This window comes from Sus scrofa, chromosome 7, assembly GCF_054392235.1.
Source record: "Sus scrofa isolate SSC_HxYL_T2T_F1_AM1 chromosome 7, Sscrofa_HxYL_maternal_Yorkshire_Landrace_v2.0, whole genome shotgun sequence".
Lineage (NCBI taxonomy): Eukaryota > Metazoa > Chordata > Mammalia > Artiodactyla > Suidae > Sus > Sus scrofa.
Window position 1 is genome coordinate 104,934,171 of NC_139389.1, and position 23,966 is coordinate 104,958,136.

A 23,966-nucleotide genomic window follows, 5' to 3' on the forward strand; every position below is an offset into this window, starting at 1 on the left:
GGTATATACAGAAGCAGAATATCAAGTCATATGCATGAAAAATATAATGTCAAAGTTACCTCAATAACAAATTTTTTAAAAATTTAGACTCCATTTTAATTTTAAAAAATTCTCTTCCTTTTTATTTTCCAAAAACATGTTTTAAATTTAAAAATTTATACAACTTTTAAAGGTTACACTCCATTTACAGTTATCAGAAAATAATGGCTCTATTTCCCATGTTTTACAATACTTCCTTGAGCCTATCTTATACCCAATAGCTTCAACCTCCCATTCTCCCACCTCTGTAATATTCCCCCTCCTACCCACTGGTAACCACTAGTTTGTTATCCATATCTGTAAGGCTGTTTCTTATTTGTTTTATTCACTACTTTGTTATATCTTTTAGATTCTACATAGAAGTGATATCATACAGGAGAGAGAGATGAAGTGTTAATTCCTCTCCTTCCCCCTTGAATCTGGGCTCTTCTGGCCTTAGTGGTTTCTGTGTAACTAACAGAATGTAACAGAAATGAACCTGGGTTACCTCCAAGTCTAGATTTTTAAACAAGGGATTATTGGAAGCAGTGCTGCAGGAAAGAATATCTGTCATCTGTAAACATATTATTTTTCATCTACTAGTCAATAATAATAACCACTCTTTTGTCACTTACCCTTGGCCTGTTTCTTTGCTGAGTTCCTTACATACCTCACCTAGGTTAAATGACACAGATAACTACAAAACTCCAAATTCACAAACAAGGTAACCAAGACTCAAGTGGGTTATGTAATTTGTGTAAGATTACACAGTTTGTAACCTGACAAATTGACAGAGCCAAGATTCCAATTCAGGTCTATTAGTTTACATGTTTTCCCACTGAACTTCACTGTTTGCAGAAGAGACAAGATAATTTAGACAGATCTTTTCACAGAAGATTAGTTGCTATTAATTTAATAGACTGCTAAGCAAGGCTATTTAAAAACTATTTTTGATATGACATTTTAATAAGAATTTTTGTTACTAAATTGTTCTTTCCTATTTAATAATAATGGCTAATACCTGTAGAATGCTTTCTCAATTACAGTTGTTGGCATAATTAGCTTTACATCAGTTAGCTCACATCAGCTCTACTATGATTATCATTCCCATTTTCCACAGGAGAACACAAGGCACCAAGTAGTTAAATAACCTTTCCAAGACAGTACATAAATATTTAATTTATAGAATGCAACATTCCTCACTATGGTTCCTCGCTAATCTTCTGTGACAGAAATGAGCTTCTCGGGATAGGAACACTAGTTTGCAGGAGCTGGGGAAAAGCTAACCTGCTGTGCATGTGAAAGTGATGAGTTTGAGGTGGGATGGGGAGAAGGAATGAGTTGGGACGGTCTTGGTCAAGAGCAAGTGAAGATCAAGAAAAAGAAAAGACAGCTAAGTTTTCTTTAGGACTGGGAACAAAAAGACAATAATAGAACATAGCCAATCTATAACATAATCTATCAATTGAAATGCTTATGGATTCTCAAAGGCTTAATGTCCTAATTGGTATATTCATTGCTTACCAGGAAGTTGGCAAGAACTTCCAGGAAAAAAGACCTTCCACATCAAGTCAGCTCCAAAAGATTCTAGGCAGTTATTTTGTGAATATCACAAACTTATTCTAAAGTTATATGGGAAGAACCATATATGATGACAATGATTCATCAAATAGAGAACATTAATAAAGAAGTAAAAATCACAAAATAGAAACAAATGAAAATTATGGAGTTGAAAAGCACAATGACCAAAATGAAAAATTCACCGGAGAGGCACAGCTATAGTTTTGAGTAAGGATATATGAAACATAGAAAGAAAAAAAGATAATTTAGATGAGGTAGATAAAACATATATAACAATTATAAAACATATATACAACTAACAATACATCCCAATAATACCCAAAGGCAAAACTTAAAAAAAGGCAATTCTACAGTATTAGTTGGAGACTTCAATACCTACTTTTTTTAAAGCTTTTTATAAATAATGATTTTTATTTTTTCCTTTATAGCTGGTTTACTGTGTTCTGTCAATTTTCTAATATACAGCATGGTGACCCAGTTACACATACATGTATACATTCTTTTTTCTCACATTATTCATGCTCCATCATAAGTGACTATATATAGTTCCTGGTGCTATACAGCAGGTTCTCATTGCTTATGCATTCCAAAGGCAATAGTTTGCATCTAACCTATATTCCCAATCCATCCCACTCCCTCCCCCTCCCCCTTGGCAACCACAAATCTGTTCTCCATGTTCATGATTTTCTTTTCTGTGGAAAGTTTTATTTATGCCATATATTAGTTCCAGATATAAGTGACATCATATGGCATTTGTCTTTCTAACTTACTCCACATAGTGTGAGAGTCTCTAGTTCCATCCATGTTGCTGCAAATGGCATTATTTTGTTCTTTTTTATGGCTGAGTAGCATTCCATTATGTACATATACCACATCTTCTTAATCCAATCATCTGTTGGTGGACATTTAGGTTGCTTCCAATTGTGAATCAATACCCTTTTATTTTTTATTTTTATTTTTTTGGTCGTTTTGTCTTTTTAGGGACACACCCGTGGCACATGGAGGTTCCCAGACTAGGGGTCGAATCCGAGCTGTAGCCGGTCTATGCCACAGCCACAGCAATGCGGGATCTGAGCCACGTCTGCGACCTACAGCACAGCTCACAGCAATGCTAAATCCTTAACCCACCGAGTAAGGCCAGGGATCAAACCTGTGTCCTCATGGATGCAAGTCAGATTTGTTTCCACTGAGCCATGGCGGGAACTCCCTCCCTACTTTTAATAATGGATAGAATAGCTGGAGCTGTGTATTTCCCTAAACCTACTTGATTAGGCTCTGGTAAAACCCAGTGTAAATAGGCTCTACCAAAATAGTTTCCTTTGAGACCAGGCTTTTATTAAGAACAGAATGGGCAGGGATGTGCATATTTCAAAACGGTCACTTTTCCCTCTCCTTGTTTGAAGAACAAGATTTTTCTCTGACATTCATTGTGAGAACCTGGTGGGGCTCCAGGAAGTAAGTGTGCCCCTGGCCTGGTCTCCAGGAGTTTTTAACTCTCAAGTTAATCCATGCTCAGTCTCTAGTCGTCAATGACACTTTAGGTATTCTGAGCTGATGCTGGCTTCAGCAGTATGGTGTTTCCAGGAAGTTTCTCCTCCAAGTAAACTGTGATTCTCTGTATTTGTTTATAACTCAAGTTTTCAGGGTGATGGTTTTGTCTTGTACTTCAATTCTCTCTTGGATCAAAGAATAAGTTTCTTGGCTCTTTTTGTGTTAGGATGGGAGTTATGACTTCCAAGGTTCCCACATGATGAACTAGAAACCAGAAGCCCCTGCTGTTCAAGAAATTGCCAAGCAATTTTCCAGACTGGTTTTATCATTTTACATTATACTAGCAATGAATGTGAAAACTAGCTTTTCCACATGTCAGCATTTTTATTATCACTATTTTTAAAATTTATTTTTATTTTTTTAGGGCCCCACGCATGGCATATGGAAGTTCCAAGGCTAGGGGTCAAACCGGAGCTGTAGCCACTGGCCTGCACCACAGCCACAGCAACGGGGGATCAGAGCCATGTCTGCAACCTACAGCACAGCTCACAGATCACTGAGCGAGGACAGGGATCAAACCTGCGTCCTCATGGATAGTAGTTGGATTTGTTACCACTGAGCCATGACAGGAACTGCTATTATCACTATTTTTTTTTAATTGTAGATGTTCTAATAAATGTGTAGTGATTTCTCAATGTGGTCTAAATTTCTATTTCCCTAATGGCTAGTGACGTCAAGCTTTCTTTTTATGTGCTTGTTTACCATCTATATACTCTCTTCAGTGAAATATCTTTGTTTTTTGCTCATTTTTGCTTTTTTACTGTTAAATTTTCAGAGTTCTTCATATATTCTAGACATGAGTCTTTTGCCAGATATGTGATTTACAAATATTTTCTCTTGGTCTGAAGATTGTCTTTTCATTCTTTTAACAGAGTCTTTGAAGAGCAAGTTTATCTTTTATGAATTGTTTGGTAAGAACTACTCATCAAGAAGTATCCTCTACGTCCTGAACATTTTCTATGCCTTTTCCCTAAGTTTGTAATTTTATGTTTCACATCTAAATCTGATCCATTTTGAGTTACCTTTTGGACAAGGAGTGGAGTTTAGGTGCAGGATTTTTGTTTTGGTTTGGTTTTCCCTATGAAATCCAATCGACCCCTCTGAGAACTAAGTCTTATGAATCATCTCTGTCACAAATTACTACTGCTAGATAATCAGCTTGCTTTTTGTTTTGCTAGAACTAACCCACTGAAAATAGGGATTATGACTAGTGAGAAGGTGGATAGATTTATCATCTTTTGGGCAATTATAGGTAGAATATTTCAATTGAGGCTCTAGGCATCTAGAACTCAGTATGAAAACACTGGAAGGTAGGGGAACAAGACTTCCCAACACAGGGTGAAAAGAAAAAAAGAATTTAAAAAAACAAAGTTACCTCAACTCTATTCTTTTGCCTAGCATTTAGATTATAGCAAACCCCAAGTTAAAACAAAATCAAAACACTGATTTGCATGCAAATTATGCAAAGGCATAAAGCATACCTCAGTATTTCCGAAACTATAATCATCTGTGAACTACCTGATCAAATTTGCTATATCTGCATAGAATATCTATTACTTCATGATTTTTGCGTTAACTTGGAACAATATAATTTTCTTAACACATTTTAATATTATCAATACAATCATCAGATGATGATTTGGGGACTGATTAGCGTATCATGTGAGGTATTATAAATAAAACCAAGACTTTTATTCTATCCAACATTTTCCATGTAGGTTGTTGTTTTGTTTTTTGTCTTTTTGCCATATCTAGGGCTGCTGCTGTGGCATATGGAGGTTCCCAGGCTAGGGGTCTAATCGGAGCTGTAGCCACCAGCCTACACCAGAGCCACAGCAACACTGGATCCGAACCGCGTCTGCAACCTACACCACAGTTCATGGCAATGTCGGATCATTTACCCACTGAACAAGGCCAGGGATGGAAACTGCAACCTCATGGTTCCTAGTTGGATTCGTTAACCACTGAGCCACGACGGAAACTCCCTCCATGTGGGTTTGACATAAAATCTTGCTTGATGTTATTGAGAACATTTAGATCTAGACATACTATTCTCATTAGGAATAGACTGCCTTGCTGGCTAGTGGAAAAGAAATATGTGTTGAGTAGTTGGGAGTAAAATAAATGACACTCATTTAAATAACAGCATTCACATTTTTATTGAGCAGTAGAAAATATATGTGGTCAACATTGTAGCTTTCATTTGCAAATGGAAGAGTTGGGAAATAAAATAAATAAAAACCCGTATTTGATTTTTTATCAAGAGTACTTGTCATCAAGTAGTCACATCCAGGCTTCTGCAGGTCTGGAATTTTCTTTCCAATGGATAGAAGTTCATAGTGTAATTCCATTTGATACCATTTTTATTAAAAAAAAAAAAAAAGAATCAGTATAGTCAAGTTGTCTTAGTTTTAAGGATTTCTGGATTTCGTCCTTGGAGGAGGTCAGGATCTTCCCAAGGCCTGGGTCCTCGAATATTCTTCCAGTCATCAAAAGTGGAGTCCTTTATTTTCTATACAGCCACAAAAATTAGAGCATATATATTAGTATAGGAGGCCTGTGGGTTTCATTAGGACATCACTGAATGAATGAATAAATGAGTAGAAAGAACTCAATAGACCCTCATTTATAATTCTACTAAATATATCAACTGCATATCAAGCTTTATAATTAAAGAAATGTCATTATTTTGTAGGACTTGGAATTTGTCTTGCTTGCTATGCAAGTTATTGGCTATCTTTTCCCCCATCAGAATAAAACTATTAAAATAGAAAAAGAGTCTACATGCTTTATTTTTTTTAATTTATTTTATTCAAGTATAGCTGATATACAATTGTATTAATTTCTGCTGTATAGCAAAGTGATTTAGTTATACATATAAATATACATTATTTTACATATTATTTTCCATTATGGTTTATCACAGGACAGTGAATATAGTTCTCTGTGCTATACAGCAGGACCTAGCTGTTTATCCACCCTCTATATAATAGTTCGCATCTGTTCATCCCAAACTCCCAATCCACCCCTCCTCCATCCCCTCTCCCCCTTGGCAGCAAGTGTGTTCTTTATATATCTGTGAGTCTGCTTCATAGATAAGTTCATTTGCATCTTTTTTTTTTTTTTTTCTTTTTTGGCCACTTCATGGCAATATGGAGTTCCCAGGCCAGGGATCAGATCTGAGCTGCAGTCGTAACCTAAGCCACAGCTGTACCAACACTGGATCCTTAACCCACTGTGCAGGGCCAGGGATGAAACCTGCATCCCAGCGTTCCCAAGATGCCACTTGTCCCGTTGCACCACAGTAGGAACTTCTGTCAATTTTAGATTGTACATATAAGTGATATCATACAGTATTCGTCTTTCTCTTATTTCACTTAGTATGATAATCTCTAGGTCCATCCATGTTGCTGCAAATAGCATTATTTCATTCTTTTTTATGGCTGAGTAGTATTCCACTGAATATATACACCACATCTTCTTTATCCCTTCATCTGTCAATGGACATTTAGGTTGTTTCCATGTCTTGGCTATTGTGAATATACTGCTATAGGGATGCATATATCTTTCTGAATTATAGTTTTGGCCATATATATGCCCAGGAGTGGAATTGTTGGATCATATGGCAACTTTATTTTTAGTTTTCTGAGGATCCTCCACACTGTTTTAGTAGGTCCACCAATTTACATTCCCAACAGTGTAGGGGGGTTCCCTATTCTCCACACCCTCTCCAGCATTTGTTATTTGTAGACTTTTTAATGACGGCATTCTGACTGGTGTGAGATGGTACTTCATTGATTTGCATGTCTCTAATAATTTACATGCTTTATTTTTGAGAGACCAACAAAAGGGAAGATGCTGGGAAAACAAAGGTCCGGTGCCAAAGGTTGATCCAGTATAATGACCAACATGGGTTAACATGAGTGATGGCAGTAAATGAAAGGAAAACAACAAAGGCTGCGACTCTAGAGTCTGCTAGAAGGAAGAAGGACAAAATGATTTGTTCTGCACCTGACAAATGAGCCCGGGCTTAAGAATGAAAAGATATTCCCCATAGCTGCCATAAGCGAAGCCCTTTTGGGCAATGGAAACCAGTTTCAACTACAGTTTAGTTCATTGTGTCTTTAGTCAGTGTGAAGTGTCTCTCAAGCACAGAAATGTAAATAGGAAAAAAGGGAAGAACCTAAACATTCCTTCACCCTGCTGATAACCACTCTGACAGTAACTTTAAAACATCTGCTTTGGTTATTCTGGAATAATAAAGTGACCAAGATAGAAAAAGAGACTCAGAGAACACAGGACAGCCTATATCCAGAGACAGGGGAAATGATATAAATTTACCTTGACACTTGGATACTAAGCATTACTCTTTTACTAATGAATTATACAACACTAGGCAAGTGATTTGAGCCATCTGGACACTAATTCTCCCATAAGCAATAATGAAAAGGCGAGACCAAACAGTCTACATGTTTTCTTCAGTTCTCAAATTCTATGGTTTCTTAAAGAAATAAAAGGAAATCCTAGCCCCAAACCCTCCTTAGCTTATATACTCCTTATATACTGAAAAGAAACAAGTTACATGTTTTGACAAAATAATGGGGAAGCAGTGAATGAAATCATTCTCTAAATTTCACTTATAGCTTTACCAGGACTCTATTAAATATACACAGATAAATACAATTCTACTAATTTAATGTTCAATGACAGAGTAAATTATTTTCAAGTATGGTTATAAAATGATCCAAAGTTATAAAAAGGTTTTAAGAAAGAATAATGGCCTTTACTCAGAAAACTTAAGACATATGCTCTAGAGAATTTAAGAATTCTTAGATGGGATGCCAGGGTGGCAGAATAACATCATGAAAAAGTGGTCCACTCTTAAGCTCTGACAAGAACCTTGGGGGAAACAATTTGGAGAATGAGTCCTACTAAGTTAGAAGGGTTTAGGAAGCATCAGAGCCTTTCCACAGATCCTCCCTTACAAAGCATAAAATCAAGCTCAAAATGGTCAGCCAATAATCGAACTGCCTGCTAAAATGAGAATCAACACTCTTCATCAGTCTCTTCAAAGTATTCATTAACATCCATCTTTCAATCAAAAATGACCAAACATAAAAGAAATGGAAAAATAAGATCAGAGATGGAGAACATCCTCCCTCTCCACAGCCTATAATCAAATGTGCTATTAAACGCCTTGATTTGATTTGATTTCATCTGATTATTTTATTATCAGATAGGTACAAAATGACACACTTTATGATAATTCTAATATTTCTAAGTTGAGCATCTCTTTATGTTTAAAAATATCTATTTCGTTGTCTCTGAACTCATTACATGCTTTGCCCATATTCCTACTTACCAACCAAGTTGTTGAACTTTTCCATATTGATTTGCTCTTCATATTTAAATAAATTAATTCATCATAATATGATAAACAATATTTTTAGGATTTCTCATTTGACTACTGACTACATATACTATTTTTTTTTTTAGGTTGAACTTCTCAATTTTTTGTATGAACTCAGCAACCTTCATTTTTAAAGCTTCTGGGTTTTCTATCATATTAAGATAGGCTTTTCTGACTCAAGATCATAAAAAAATGATTGGCAGTTTTTATGCCTAGTACTTTTAGCCTTTGGTTTTCATTTTAAAGTTCTTGATCCATTAAGAATTTACTCATAGAATATGAAATATATATCCATCTTTATTTTCTTTTCAAAAGACTATATAGTTTTTCCAATATCATATATTTAAGGTAAATAACTTTTTTCTGTACTGGTAATATCTTACTTTAAGGCAGATAGAACCAGTTACTGACTAGGAAAATTGCTATATTAACATACTGTACCTCGTACTCTGATTCCAATGACACTTTATTCATTTTCAGTTTTTTTTCCAATTCAGGATCAATCTGTAGAAAAGAAAGAGCAGCCATAAGTTACTTAAGTCTGTGAGATTCAATTTCCAATTTAAAAAGTTATTATAAGGCATGGCCAGAATAGCAAGGCAGATTACAAAAACACAGGAAAATCTCCACAATCCTTCCAACTGTATGGTAACTAATATACTGCTTCCATCACTACCACAACTAGCAGCAGCTAATATTTACTGAACACTTGCTACGTGCCAGGCATTGTGACATTTATTATCTTCTTTAATCCTCAAAAAAGCCTATGAAATAAGTATTATTATTATGATCAAAGAAAGGATAATAGAACACAGGGAGTTTGAATGATTTGTCAAAGAGGCAAAACTTGGTTTTGAGACCCTCAGCCTCCAGAGTCTATGCTATCAACCACTACCCTAAATTATGTTATTATATAGAATCGCTACAAAAATCCTAATAAATACTGCTCTTGAAAACAATAAAGAACATTTTCCATATACAAGAAACAAGTGAGAATCTATGAAAAAATTAGACAAGATTCCACAGTAATAAATAAGAGCTGATGCCACGATACCTGTGTATGACAAAATCTTTAGGAAAGAATGTGACTGCTGAAATTAATAAACCACCACCAACAACAAAACCCAAATTAAATTAAGTAGAATAGATGAAAAATGACGAAACACAGATTAAGGCCAAATTAGTACACTAGAAATACAACCTGAGGATTCCACCAGAATAATGAATAGATGGGATAAATGAAAAAAAAAAGAAGAAAAAAAAAGGCATATTATTAAAGCTAGATCCAAAGTATGTCTATTAGGGCTTTAAGAATTAAAGAATAAAGAGAATAAAGGAAGGGAAATAATCCATCAGTAATTAATGAATGGCATATAAAAAGCTATAACTTCTCCAACTAAAAGAACACAGTAAAAAATAACTGCAACAAAACAAAAGCAGTTCATTTTAATCAAGTAATAGTAGTCTTAGTATATTAAGGATAAAAAGAAAATCTCAAAAGTAAAAAGAGTGAAAAGACAGCTTACTTACAAAGGGATGAGGATTAGAAAAAAGAATGATCATCAGCAACTTAAAACACTAAAATAAAATGAAATTATATCTTCAATGTTGATAATGAGAGGACTACTTTGAGCTTCAGTTTGATTTTTACTATTTTCTTTCCTCTGTCTTGGCTTCTACTTGACTGAGTTTTCCTCAAGCATTGTTTTGAGTGGTAGAAATACATACAAATATATCCACAATTTCAGTAAATGTTGAACATGTCTATTAACTAATAAAGATTTTTTGACTGAAATTTTAGAAATCAAGCTATATATTAATTACAAGAAATACATTTCAAAAAAGGAATGAGAGCACAAGTATTAAGGCAGAGGGTTATAAAAAATGATAGATCACACACACATATACAAAATGGGTGGGGGTGGTAGAATCAATGCACAGCAATATTTTTAATGGACAAAACAGAATTCAAGGCAAAAGCAAAGAGCATCAAAAAGGAACATTCACTATTGGAAAATGGAACAAATTTTCAAGAAGGTTTTATAAACTATTATGTGACTACCTTTCTTTGACAATTTATGCAACAAAATGGATAAAAATTTAAGAAATAAATACACAAAACACCCTAGAGGAGCTTAACGGACCTTTCCCAGGAACTAATTGATCAAGCAGATTATAAATAAGATTATTAAAGATATGAATAAAATTATTAACCAGTCTTTTCTAATAGGTATACATAGAATTTTGACCCTAGCAAATTTTTTAATGGAAGTATTATTGATTTACAATGCTGTATTAATTTCTGCTGTACAAAATGATTCAGATATATATATATACACACACACACTCACATATATACACACTGTTTTTTTAAAAAATATTCTTTTCCATTATGGTTTATCATAGGACACTGAATATAGTTCTCTGTGCTATATATAGTAGGACCTTGTTGTTTATTCCCTCCATGTATTATTACACCTTCACCTGCTAACCCCAACCCCACTCCATCCCTTCCCCAAACCCCTCCCCTTGACAACCACAAGTTTGTTTTCTATGTCTGTGAGTTTTTGTTTTGTAGGTAGGTTCATTTATGTCATATTTTGTATTCTACACATAAGTGATATCATATGGTATTTGTCTCTTTCTGACTTCACTTAGTATGAGAATCTCTAGTTGCATCCATATTGCTGTGAATGGCATTATTTTGTTCTTCTTTTTTTTAATAGTCAGAGTTGTTTATTAAAAAATTAAAGTTTATTACCCCAAAGTCATCTATTCTTTTTATTAAGAGACCATAATTTAGATTTCAACTATATTAATCATTTATTGATGATGGCAAAATAATGCTACGGCATAATAATTATATCAAAAATCAGTGAAGAAATTCTCATGAGTTCAAAGAGCCTCACAATTAAGCTATGTAGTTATGATTGTTAAGCATTTATATTTCAAAGTCCTAAAAGAAGGCTGTATTTTTTGGCTATTAATTTTTTAATAGGTCCAATTGAACTCGACAAAAGACATTAGAATAAAGTAATCTTGACTTGCGTGAGTGAATAAGCATTTTGAGTAAGAGGAGTGTGGCTATTCAAAGCATAAGAAAACACAGACATATGTTGTATATCTTTTTCAATAATGAAACACATAATTTAAGCTCTATTTTGTACAGCTGGGGAAAGGTGAGTGTTGGGGGGTGGGGAGAGTTACAAACTTGATTCTCCTATTGGACATTTAATTCTTTCTTAATGGTTGAGTAGTATTCCATTGTGTTTGTATGTATGTGTGTGTGTGTGTGTGTGTGTGTACTTCACATCTTCTTTATCCATTCATCTGTCAATGTACATATAAGTTGTTCCCATGCTTTGGCTATTGTGAATAGTGGAGCCCACCCAGCAAATTTAGGTTGGTATTTTCTCTTCAAACACACAAAAGCTATTAATAAAAATTAAACTTATTCTAGAGCATAAAGGAAACCTAGGTATATTCATATGTAAAAAATATTGTCATACATATCATATTTACTGACTACAATCAACAACATTTTAAATCAATAGCAAAAAGATAACACAGCAGGAAGAATCCATATTTATGGAAGTTTAAAACATTTTAACATACATTAACATGTTAAAGATATCAAAATGAAAATGACAAAGAATTAAGAAGAGCCACTTTGTTGTACAATCTTTTTCATTCTAATTGTTTTACTCTTTAATCTTGTGTATACACATTTCTTGGTAGACAACATTTCATCTGCACATAATAAAATTTTAATTTCCTTCCTTCTAAATTTTATACCACTTAGTTCTTTTTGCTATTCAGTTTTATAGGTTATGTTGTCCAAATATCATCTAAAAAGTAGCTACAATTGGAGTTCCCCTTGCGGCACAGCAGAAACAAATCCGACTAGGAACCATGAGGTTGCAGGTTCAACTCCTAGCCTCGCTTAGTGGGTTAAGGATCTGGTATTGCCATGAGCTGTGGTGTAGGTCACAGAGGCAGCTCAGACCTGGCGTTGCTGCGGCTGTGGCGAAGGCCAGCAGCTGTAGCTCTGATTCGAACCCTAGCCTGGGAACCCAAGGAAGATGAGAAGACAAAATGTTTAGTAAATAAATGTTTGCCATGCCATCCAGATATATCTTTCTGATTAAAAAAAAAAATAATCTCTTATAATAGCTATCTTCCTGGTAGAGGCCCCCTACCCAAATTCTTTTGGGAAGTTAAGGGAGAGATAAAAAGCTTTTCCTGAGTGTTGCTGGGTCTTTTTTTTTTTTTTTTAGGGCCACACTTGGGCAAGTCTGCTGGATCTTAATTGCCTTCAGCTTAAAACAATCCACAGGCCAAAGTGGCACATTTTAGGGTGGTGCATTCTGCTCCCTGTCAAGACCAAGAAAGTAGAAGGAAAAAGCAAAAACAAAAACCGTAGGCCACAACAGTCTCTAGCATAACTCTACTGGAAGAGTAAAACCATAGCTTTTAAACTATTGGAACAAGAACAAAATATGGAGTTTCCATTGTGGTTCGGCAGAAATGAACCCAACTAGTATCCATGAGGATGCAGGTTCCATTCCTGGCCACATTTAGTGGGTCAAGTATCCGGCATTGTCATGAGCTATGGTGTAGGTCGAAGACACAGCTCGGCTCGGATCCCACATTGCTGCGGCTGTGGCGTAGGCTAGAAGCAACAGCTCTGATTAGGCCCCTAGCCTGGGAACCTCCATATGCCATGGGTATGGCCCTAAAAAGCAAAAAAAAAAAAAAAAAAAAAAAAGAAAGAAAAAAATTAAAAATATAATTAATCCAAAAGAGGACAACAAAAAGAAATAATTATAACAATAGTACATAAAAAGAAGGTATATTTAAACCCAAATATATTTTTAAATTATATTAAATGTAAATGTATTTAATGATCCAATTAAAAACATACTATTCTGTTTATAAGTGATATATCTAAAACTTAAGTTTACAGAAGATTGAGATTAAAAAGAAAGTTAGTGAAGCTGTATTAATAATCCTACAAAATAGGCTTTAAGGAGAAAAAGTATTATTACCAAGCAATGCTTCACTATAATATTTCTTTTTTCTTTCTTTCTTTTTTTTTTTTTTTTTTTTTTTTTTTTTTTTTTGTCTTTTGTCTTTTTAGGGCCACACCTGTGGCATATGGAGGTTCCCAGGCTAAGGATCTAATCGGAGCTATAGCTGCTGGCCTACGCCACAGCCACAGCAACACCAGATCCGAACCCAGTCTACAACCTACACCACAGCTCAAGGCAACGCCGGATCCCTAACCCACAGAGCAAGGCCAGGGATCAAACCTGCCACCTCATAGTTCCTAGTCAGATTCGCTTCTGCTGCACCACGATGGGAACTCCTATAATAATATTTCAATTTACAAGAAGACAGTAATTCCGAAATTATACGTACCTAATATCATGGTAAAACAGACAGAGTCATAATAAGAGAAGTTAACACAATTCTCTCAGTAAGAGAATAGATTTTAAAAGTCAACAATACAGAAAATTTGAAAAAACACAAATAACAAACTTGACCAAATGGATGTATAAATCTTTAGTATGTACTGAACAACTGTAGGATGTACATTCTTTTCAAGCATACCTCATTTATGCAAACTGATCATACATCAGGTCATAAAGCGAGTCTGAACAAATACCAAAAGAATGAACTCATTGAAAATACTTCTGGAGTTCCCTGGTGGCCTAGCAGGTCAAGAATTCAGCATTGTCACTACTGTGGTTTGGGTTAGTGCTGTGCCATGTGTTTGACTCCTAGGCTGGGAGCTTATGCATGCTATGGGTAAAATAAAAAAATTTTTTTACAATGCACTCAAGTTAGAAATCAATAAAAAATAATAACTAGAAAATCCCCTGTGTTTATAAGTTAAGGAAAAAAACACTTCTAAATAGCTCATGGATAAATAAAAGCAAATTTAAATTGACTGACTGATTATGAAGCTATTACACATTAAAACTTGCATGACAGAGCCATGGCTGTGCTTAAAAGGAAATTCATCAGCTTACAAGCATATATTACAAAAAAAGAAAATGAATGAGTTAAAATCTATCTTACAAAGTTAAAAAAAAAAGAGAGAGAGAGAAAGGAAAAAGTAAATAAAGAACAGAAATTATTTATTGATTTAATTTTTTTTTCTGTCTTTTTGCCTTTTGTAGGGCTGCTCCCATGGCATATGGAGAGTCCCAGGCTAGGGGTCTAATTAGAGCTGTAGCCGCCAGCCTATGCCTCAGCCACAACAATGTGGGATCCGAGCCACATCTGCGACCTACACCACAGCTCATGGCAATGCCGGATCCTTAACCCATTGAGCAAGGCCAGGGATCAAACCCACAACCTCATGGTTCCTAGTTGGATTCATTAACCACTGAACCACGACGGGAACTCCCAAGAACAGAAATTATTTAAAGGTGAGTGTTCCAGTGGCACAATTGGTTAGTGTACCGTAGTTACAGAGAAATTATTTAAAGGTAAAACATATGCATGATCAAAGAATCAAAGCCAAAAGTTATTGATGAATCTTGTGTGAAACTGACTTAGCAGAAAGAGAAGTCACAAATAATATTTACAATGAAAGGGGTCAACAATATAAATTCTACAGTCAGTAGATACTAGGATAATATGAATAACTTTAAAAAAAAATTCAGGAGTCCCGTCGTGGCACAGTGGTTAACGAATCCGACTAGGAACCATGAGGCTGCAGGTTCGATCCCTGCCCTTGCTCAGTGGGTTAACAATCCGGCGTTGCCGTGAGCTGTGGTGTAGGTCACAGACGCAGCTCGGATCCCACGTTGCTGTGGCTCTGGCATAGGCCGGCGGCTACAGCTCTGATTCGACTCCTAGCCTGGGAACCTCCATATGCTGTGGAAGCGGCCCTAGAAATGGCAAAAAGACAAAAAAAAAAAAAAATTAGAAAAAATGGACAAATTTATAGAAAAATGCAACTTTCCAACACTACCAGAGGAAGAATAAACATTTTGAATAGTATTATAACCTATAAAAAGTTGAATCTGTCATTAACAACTTCACACAAAGAAAACTCCAGGTTTTAACCAGTGTATTTTACCAAAAAAAAGTAATGCCAATGTAATGAAAAATCTACTATGGTTATGTGGTAGGCATAACCTTGATATCAAAACTTGAAATGACAGTAAGAGAGAATAACAAGCCAATTTCACTAATACAAAATTCCTAAAGAAGCCACTAAAAAGAGAATTTAGCAATGTACAAAAAGGACAGTATGCCATAACCTTCAATTCATTCCAGGAATGCAAAATTAATCTGATAATCACAATGTAATTTTCAAACCAATGCAACAGAACAGAGGCCCAAAACAGACTTATGACAAAATAGGCACAGGACCAAAAAGATGTTATGTCAGTAAATGGTGCTTCTTATCTCCATTAGGAAAAACATTCCTCCAAGGTATGTTTTTCACACCACCAAGCAATTATTAAGTCAATTATTAAGTCAATTCTTTTTTGGGGGGGGTGGGGGGCTATGTTCTTTTATGGCCTCTCAGCATTATTTGCACATACAAAATCTGAGAATAGATATAAATGTAGACATGAAATGCTAATGACCACTAAATTTCCATTTCAAAACATTCAGAATTTATTTCTGAAAAGATTATCTTGAATTTACGCAAAAGTATAACTTATTTGAAACAGACCACACATCAACAGACCACACATCACATCAAAACAATGTCTAAATGTCAAGCAGTATTAGTACTTCTGATTTTTATTAACTCTGATAAATAAAATCTACACTTGCTTGTAGATGACTACCTCCAAAACACCAAGATGAGCTTCCTTCAATATCTGGCCTCCTTTCTTCCCATTCACTATTCCAGAAGATATGAGAAGAAATGAATTCAATGTAATTTATAAGTGAAGCTAAGAAGGGATGTATTAAATCAAGCCCTTTTCCAAAATCATATTTCTCCTAAAAAAGGGCATATTCCTCCAAAACTGAACATAGCAGCAATTTTCTTTTCTTTTCTTTTTTTTGTAGTGGCCTGAGCAAGAGATTAGCCAAAAGTGTTTTCTGAACAACCATTAGGTATAAATCACAATCACTGACATTGATAGGGATATAATAATGAAATATACATTAGCCTTACAGGATAAAAAAAGCTTAAGTGAACTGAGGAATACAGGTTTATATTTTTAAAATTCTGATAGAAGGCAGCTATGGCTACTCTTTGCAATACAGTAGGACCTCACTGCTTATCCATTATTAACTCAATTCTGACACTGTCTACCTCAAGACAGCATCAGATCCCACAGGTTAAGGGCTCAATCCTACAAGACTGCCCATGCCCCCACTTCAGACACCAATCACAAGTCCAAACTGGTACCAGTGCTTCTGTCCTACTGGCTACAGTTCGGCAGTCTCAGCAACTCCTCCTTGGTTTTGATTAATTTGCTAGAGTGGCACACAGAACTCTAAGAAACATGTTTATTTACTGGTTTATCAGTTTAGTACAAAAGGAACTAATTCAGGAATAGACAGATGGAAGAGCCGCACAGGGGAAAATACGGAGAAGGTACAGAGTCTCCATGCCCTCTCTGAATGTGCCACTCTTCTAGCACACATGTCCACCAACTATCCACTGTCCACACCCTATCTTCTGGGGGGTTTATAGAGGCTTCATTACACAGGAATGACTGATTAAGTCACTGGCCATCAGTAATTGATTCAACCTCAGCCCCACTATCTTTCTAGGAGGTCAGGGGGTGGGGCTGAAAGTTCTACCTTCTAATCACAGGGTTGACTCCCCTGGCAACCTGCTCCTTCTTTAAGTTACCTCATTAGCCCAAATCACCCATCAACCCAAATGTCTAACAGTAAATTGAACTAATTCAATCAACCCAATTCCAACCCCTAGCCTGGGAACTTCCATATGCTATAGAAGTAGCCAGAAAAAGCGAAAACAAAAACAAACTGGAAAAAAAATTTAAAAATGAAACTACCATATGATCTGACATGGAAACAACCTAAGTATCCATAAATGGATGAATGGATAAAGAAGCTGGTACATATGTGTGTGTGTATGCATGTGTGTGTGTGTGTGTGTGTGTGTGCACGTGTGTGTGTGTGTGTGTACACACATATTTAATAAACATATATATAAACAGTATTATTAGGCCATAAAAAAGGAAATCCTGCCATTTGTCACAACATAAATGAACCTGGAGGATTTTTTGCTAAGTGAAGTAAGTCAGACAAAGACAAATATTGTATGATATCACATAAACTAAAAAATACAACAAATTAGTGAATATAACAAAACAGAATCAGACTCACGGATACCGAGAACAAATGAGAGGTTACCAGTGGGGAAAGAGGAGGAGTGAAATAGGGATGAGGGAGTGGGAAGTACAAACTATTGGGTATAAAATAGGCTCAAGTATGTATTGTACAACATGGGGAATATAACCAATATTTTGTAATTCTGTAAATGAAAGGTAACCTTTAAAAATTGTATTAAAATGTTTAAAAATTTAAAAAAAAGAGCCCAAAGAGCATGTGTCCCAGTCTCAAAAGGCAAGATAAAACTCAGACTGCTTAGTATACTGAGTATACATGTCTCCTAAACCAGAACATACATGTCCACAAGTCAAACTCCAATGACAGTTCTTACTTTAATCTTCACAGCATCATAACGGATTTGTGAAAATTCACGAAGACCAAAAGAACCTCCAACAACCAGCAACTGAAACAAGATAGGGAAACAATTAAGCAAATTAGAAGGCAGAATTCAGTCTATCTATATACTTACTACTTACCTAAATGCCAAGAGCGGCAGATGAAACAAAATCCTACAGATTATTTTTCCTGGTGAGTTTACCATTATTCTTTTTAGAGTAGATATAGTATACACTGTCACTGGGAAACATTTTAGCACATTAGCAAATACTAAAATCAGTACCCTTTACCTATATTTGACCTTATGATTTAAATATCACCATCACAAACATTACATTAGTAGATTCTTACAAAAGACCTAAGAGCTATGAAAAAAAAATTCTATTTAATGGATGAGGAAATAAAAGCACAGTCAACTAAATGACCTGCCCGTGATTACAATGGGTAAATTCAAGAATAAAATTCTGGCCTTTCTTTTTCAAGACAAGAATTCTTTTTGGAGTTCCCTGGTGGCCTAGCTGTTAAGGATTTGGCATTGTCACTGCTGTGGCTCAGGTTCGATCCCTGGCCCAGGAACTTCTGCATGCTGTGGATGTGGCCAAAAAAAAAAAAGATTAGAATTCTTTCAATTTCATGATTTTCCAAAATAAACCAATTAGAGAGCATTTTTCTCCATCTTCTTACCAGGGTAAAAGAATCTCATAAAATATGCCAGACTACTCAGTATGTGATAAACCTTAAAAGAGCCCCTGAATTGTCACTGCTACTTTAGCATCTCCTCCAATAATTTAATGGGTTTTAATCTCTTACCCTAAAACTATAAAAGTCTAGCATTTTAGAAAAAAACTGATCTTTACGTTCCGTTTCATATCAATATATTAATATCACCAAAGAAATATGAGATATGAAACAGTGTAAAATATAAAATTTTATACTTTCAAAGTTGGAATACCACTAAAACCTTGAAGCTATCAACTTAAAAACCCAATAAATCTGACCACATAAAAAATGTAAAGTGTCTTTCCTGCAAATAAATGGAATAACTGACATAAACTCAAAAGACAACAAATCAGGAAAAATATCCATTATGTATAAGCAGCTAATACTTGCAGTGTCAATATGTAATAATTCTTTATATATATAACTTTTGTCTCTTGGTTTCAGTGAAAAGACACACACATACCCGCTTTTTTCTTTTTGCCTTTTCTAGGGCCGCTCCCCAGGCATATGGAGGTCCCCAGGCTAGGGGTCTAATCGGACAGCTCCGACAGCTCACGGCAACGGTGGCTCGTCAACCCACTGAGTGAGGTCAGGGATCGAACCCACAACCTCATGGTTCCTAGTCAGATTCGTTAACCACTGAGCCACGATGGGAACCCTGACTCCTGATTTTCCTAACTCCTTCTCAGTCTCCCTTTAACCAACACTGCGTGCCCAGGTAATGTAATGTCATCCAGTTCCATGGATTTAAGTAGCCTAGATAACCTTCAAATGTACATTTTTAATGGGAAATATCCACTGAACTGAAGACCTGCCTTCCTATTTGACATCTCCACTTGAAACTTTAACAGGTATACATAAATTAACATGAAAAAATTCTTGATTTTTTTACCCTAACACTTTTTCTGCCCCAATTTTGCTGATAATTAATCTTTCACATCCCAATAAGTGTCAAATACTTTCATCCAACTACTTGAGCCAGCTTCTCTGGAGTCATCTTTAGCTCCTCTCATTCATATCTCACATCTAATCCATCCCTGAATTCTGTCACCTCTACTTTTCAAAACATTTCTTGAATCTGACAACTTCTGACTATATCCTCTTCTAATATTCTAGTCCAGGCCCCCATCATCTGGTCTTCTGCAATCACAATACCCATGTTACATAATAATTTCTCTGGTCTTGATCCTGGGTTCTTGAGAGGGAGCCACTCACTTGGAATTTTCTGAGTGATAGGAGCATCCCCCTAGGACCACACCTGACTTTATGCTAATGAGGTGATTCATTGTGGGCCCCTAGACAGTTGCAGGATAGAGACCGGCCATGCTGGAATGATCAACCATGTGACTAAAGGGTTGGGGTTTTGAGCCATATGATAGCAACCTGACCTCCTGACCTCTGAGGAGAAGAGAGGGATTGGAGACTGAGTTCAGTCATATAGCCAATGATTCAATCAGCCACAGCTAGACAATGAAATCCCAATAGAAAAAACTCAGGGAGTTCCCGTCGTGGCGCAGTGGTTAATGAATCCGACTAGGAACCATGAGGTTGCGGGTTCATTCCCTGGCCTTGCTCAGTGGGTTAAGGATCCGGCATTGCCGTGAGCTGTGGTGTAGGTTGCAGACGCGCCTTGGATCCAGCATTGCTGTGGCTCTGGCGTAGGCCGGTGGCTACAGCTCCAATTTGATCCCTAGCCTGGGAATCTCCATATGCCACGGGACCAGCCATAAAGAAAAGGGAAAAAGACAAAAAAAAAAAAAGAAAAAACTCAGGATGAGCTTCCTGGCTGGTAAACACATCAATGCGCTGGGATGGTGGCATGCCCTGATTCCACAGGAAGAAAACATGGAAAATCAGCATTTGAGACCCTCCTCTGCCCTTGCCCTAAGGGTCTCTTCTTTCAGTTGTTCCTAATTCTTAACCTTTATAATAAAACACTAATCCTAAGTATAGTGATTTCTTGAATTCTGTGAGTCATTCTACTGATCTATTGAATCTGAGGGGCTAATAGGAACTCCTGAATTTGTAATTAGCTAATCAAAAGCACAGGTGCCCTAAGAATCCCAGAGCTTTCAGCTAATGTCTGATAAGGGGAGTTTTATGGAGAACTGTGCCCTTAATCTGTGATGTTTACACTAATGCTATATAGTCAGTATGAGAATTGCATTGTACTACCAACCACTCATTACTATAGTGTCTATATTCTTAACTAAATATCTTCATTTGCACTAGATCCCATATCATCTTATATACTAAAGGGCACTGATTCAGCAAAAACCTTGCTCACCACTGCATGATTCATCATAAAACATGCTATTATTTCTCCCATCTTATTAACAAATTTCTCTTGATCTTACGGAAAGTATTATCCCATCTCTTTGTTCTTATCTGCAATAAAATTTGTCAAACAAGTTAGTTGTCCATACTTGGGGCTGCTTCTACCCTCTTTTAGACCCATTCCAACAACCACTGACATTCATGCTACAAAATTCAATGCTTACTTAATGCTCTGTTCTCGTTTTCTTTCATGAGCAAAATTTGACGTAGTGGGGAGTTCCCGTCACAACTCAGCAGCAACAAACTCAACTAATATCCATGAGGACTCGGGTTGGATCCTCACCTTGCTCAGTGGGTTGGGGATCCGGCGTTGCTGTGGGCTATGGTATAGGTCACAGATGTGACTCAATCCTATGTCCCTGTGGCTGTGGTGCAGGCCGGCAGCTGCAGCGCTGATGTGACCCCTAGTCTGGGAATTTCCATACGCCATGGGTGCGGACCTAAAAAGACAAAAAAAAAAAAAAAAAAAAAAAAAAATTACATTGGATCACATTTTCCTTCTCTTCCCTTAAACCTGGTTTTTCTTTTACCTCACTGAGAATTCTTCTAGTCTTTTTTATTGGTCCTTGTGAGCCCCCCAACCCTTTAATGTTGCAGTCCCAGGGCACAGTGTTGGGTCTTTTCTATCTACAATGATTTCTTTTATGATCTTAATCAATCTAAGACTTCAAAAGCATTTACATATTGATTACTAATATTCCATTCCTAGAAGTAAGCAATCAGTTGGGTACCAGGTGAACAAGGCAGAGCAGATTAGAACTATAAGGCCTCTGGAACCTACATTATTATGAGAAAGAAAGCCTTCAGTAAATATTAGGCTATTACCTATAAGCTTAACCCACGCATGGTGACTGCTGCTAAAGTAAAAGACTTAAAGACAATACAGTTTCCTAACATACTATTCAGAATGTTCAAGATAAAAGGAACCATCATAAAAAATGCTTCAGAAAGCATTAACTGATGTTCTTAAATGAAAAATTAGAAACTTTCAGCAAAGACCAAAAAAAAAAAGAGGAACCAAAAAGTGAAATGACAAAGTTAGAACTCTAAACAATCTTCCCATTAAAGCAATGAGAACACTGGCAAGAGTTGTCAAATCTACTTTTTCAGAAACAAAGGCTTGCAGTAATGTGGGAACATTTACATAAGAAGAATGACTGAATCTCAGTTAAAACAGAAAGCTTGAAGGCATTCCAACCTTTCTCAGGTGCCCTATTCCCACCTCCCCACCCCAGCTCCATGGTAACCATGAAAACCAATAGTCAAAAATCATGATATGTAGCAGTAACCACTGGAAAGGCCACAATGGTGTGGAACTCCTTAAAATCTTATTCCCTGAGAATGTTTACTATGTGACCAGTCTGGTGGTTCCCTGGGGGAGCCCACTCACAAGCTGTCTTTACTTGGAACTCAAGTCAAGTTCCTACTTTTACCTGAGTTCCTACTTGGAACTCAACTAGTGCAAACAGACTTACTTCTCCCTGTTCTCCCTGGAAGTGTTTACTGAAGAAATTCAGAGGCAGCTGTTTAACGTCATACTGCCTGAGGTGGTAGATAACAGGGCAAACAATGGTGTCACCAAAAAGTTCAAAAGGAAAATACGAGGAATAAGGTGATAAGGTGTCCATAGAGGACTCTGAAAAGCCCAAGCACACTCTTTTTTTTTTTTTTTTTTTTGTCTTTTTTGCCATTTCTTGGGCTGCTCCTGTGGTATATGGAAGTTCCCAGGCTAGGGGTTGAATCAGAGCTATAGCTGCCTGCCTACACCACAGCCACAGCAACTCGGGATGCGAGCTGCATCTGCAACTTACACCACAGCTCATGGCAATGCCAGATCCTTAACCCACTAAGCAAGGCTAGGGATCGAACCCACAACCTCATGGTTCCTAGACGGATTCATTAACCACCAAGCCACACAGGAACTCCGAATATTCTTGAGACTCAAGAAGGATATGCACGTGAACAGAACTGTCCACATGCCCAGAGCAGTGTGTGAGCTCAGGAAAGATCTGAGAAGCCCCAAAACACTCACCTATGGCTAAACCTGAGGCTCTGAGAAAGCGAGAAATAAAAGGTTAAGGCAGAAATGCAACCTGCCTAAGTACTGAAGGCATGCCTAATTAAGCACACAGAGCCCCTTGACAAAGACTGGGAAACTTATTGGTTCTAGGTAATTAGGAAAATCACTGCCCAATAAAAAAAAAAATAGCCCAGAGTAAAAATGGGCAAAGGATCTGAATAGACGATTCTCCAAAGAAGATACAGAGATAACCAATAATTGATCATATGAAAGGATGTCCCACATTATTAGTCATTAGGGAAATGCAAATCAAAACCACAGCTACCACTTCACACCCACTAATAAGGGTTTAAAATAAACAAACAAACAAACAAACAAAAAACAGTGGACAATGACAACTGTTGGCAAGAATGCGGAGAAATCAGAAGCATCATACATTGCTGGTGAGAATGATGTAGTTTCTGGGAGAGATTCTGGAAGTTCCTCAAAATGTGAAACATGAAGTAACCATAAGACCCAGCAATTTTACTACTAGGTATAGACTCAAGAAAAATGAAAACACAACCATACATAAATTTGTACGTGAATATTCAGAGCAGCATTATTCGTAATAGCCAAGAAATGAAAAAAACCGAAATGTTCATCAAT

The 23,966-nt window shown here is 36.4% G+C and overlaps 1 protein-coding gene across 4 annotated transcripts in view; it reads right to left on the reverse strand.

Moving 5' to 3' along the window:
• Positions 1 to 5,284: 5,284 nt before the first annotated feature.
• The window catches only part of COX16 (cytochrome c oxidase assembly factor COX16), a 49,521-nt gene continuing 30,839 nt past the window's right edge, over positions 5,285 to 23,966 (reverse strand). For 3 of the 4 annotated variants that reach the window (XM_084969631.1, XM_084969632.1, XM_003128623.5), the window contains 3 exons: positions 18,237 to 18,308; positions 9,002 to 9,064; positions 5,285 to 5,662 (listed from right to left, as the gene is read on the reverse strand). In XM_084969631.1, coding sequence (XP_084825757.1) covers positions 5,546 to 5,662; positions 9,002 to 9,064; positions 18,237 to 18,308 — 252 coding nt within the window. In that variant the 3' untranslated portion in view covers positions 5,285 to 5,545. The remainder of the gene's footprint in view (positions 5,663 to 9,001; positions 9,065 to 18,236; positions 18,309 to 23,966) is intronic. The other variant, XM_084969633.1, reaches the window with a different exon arrangement.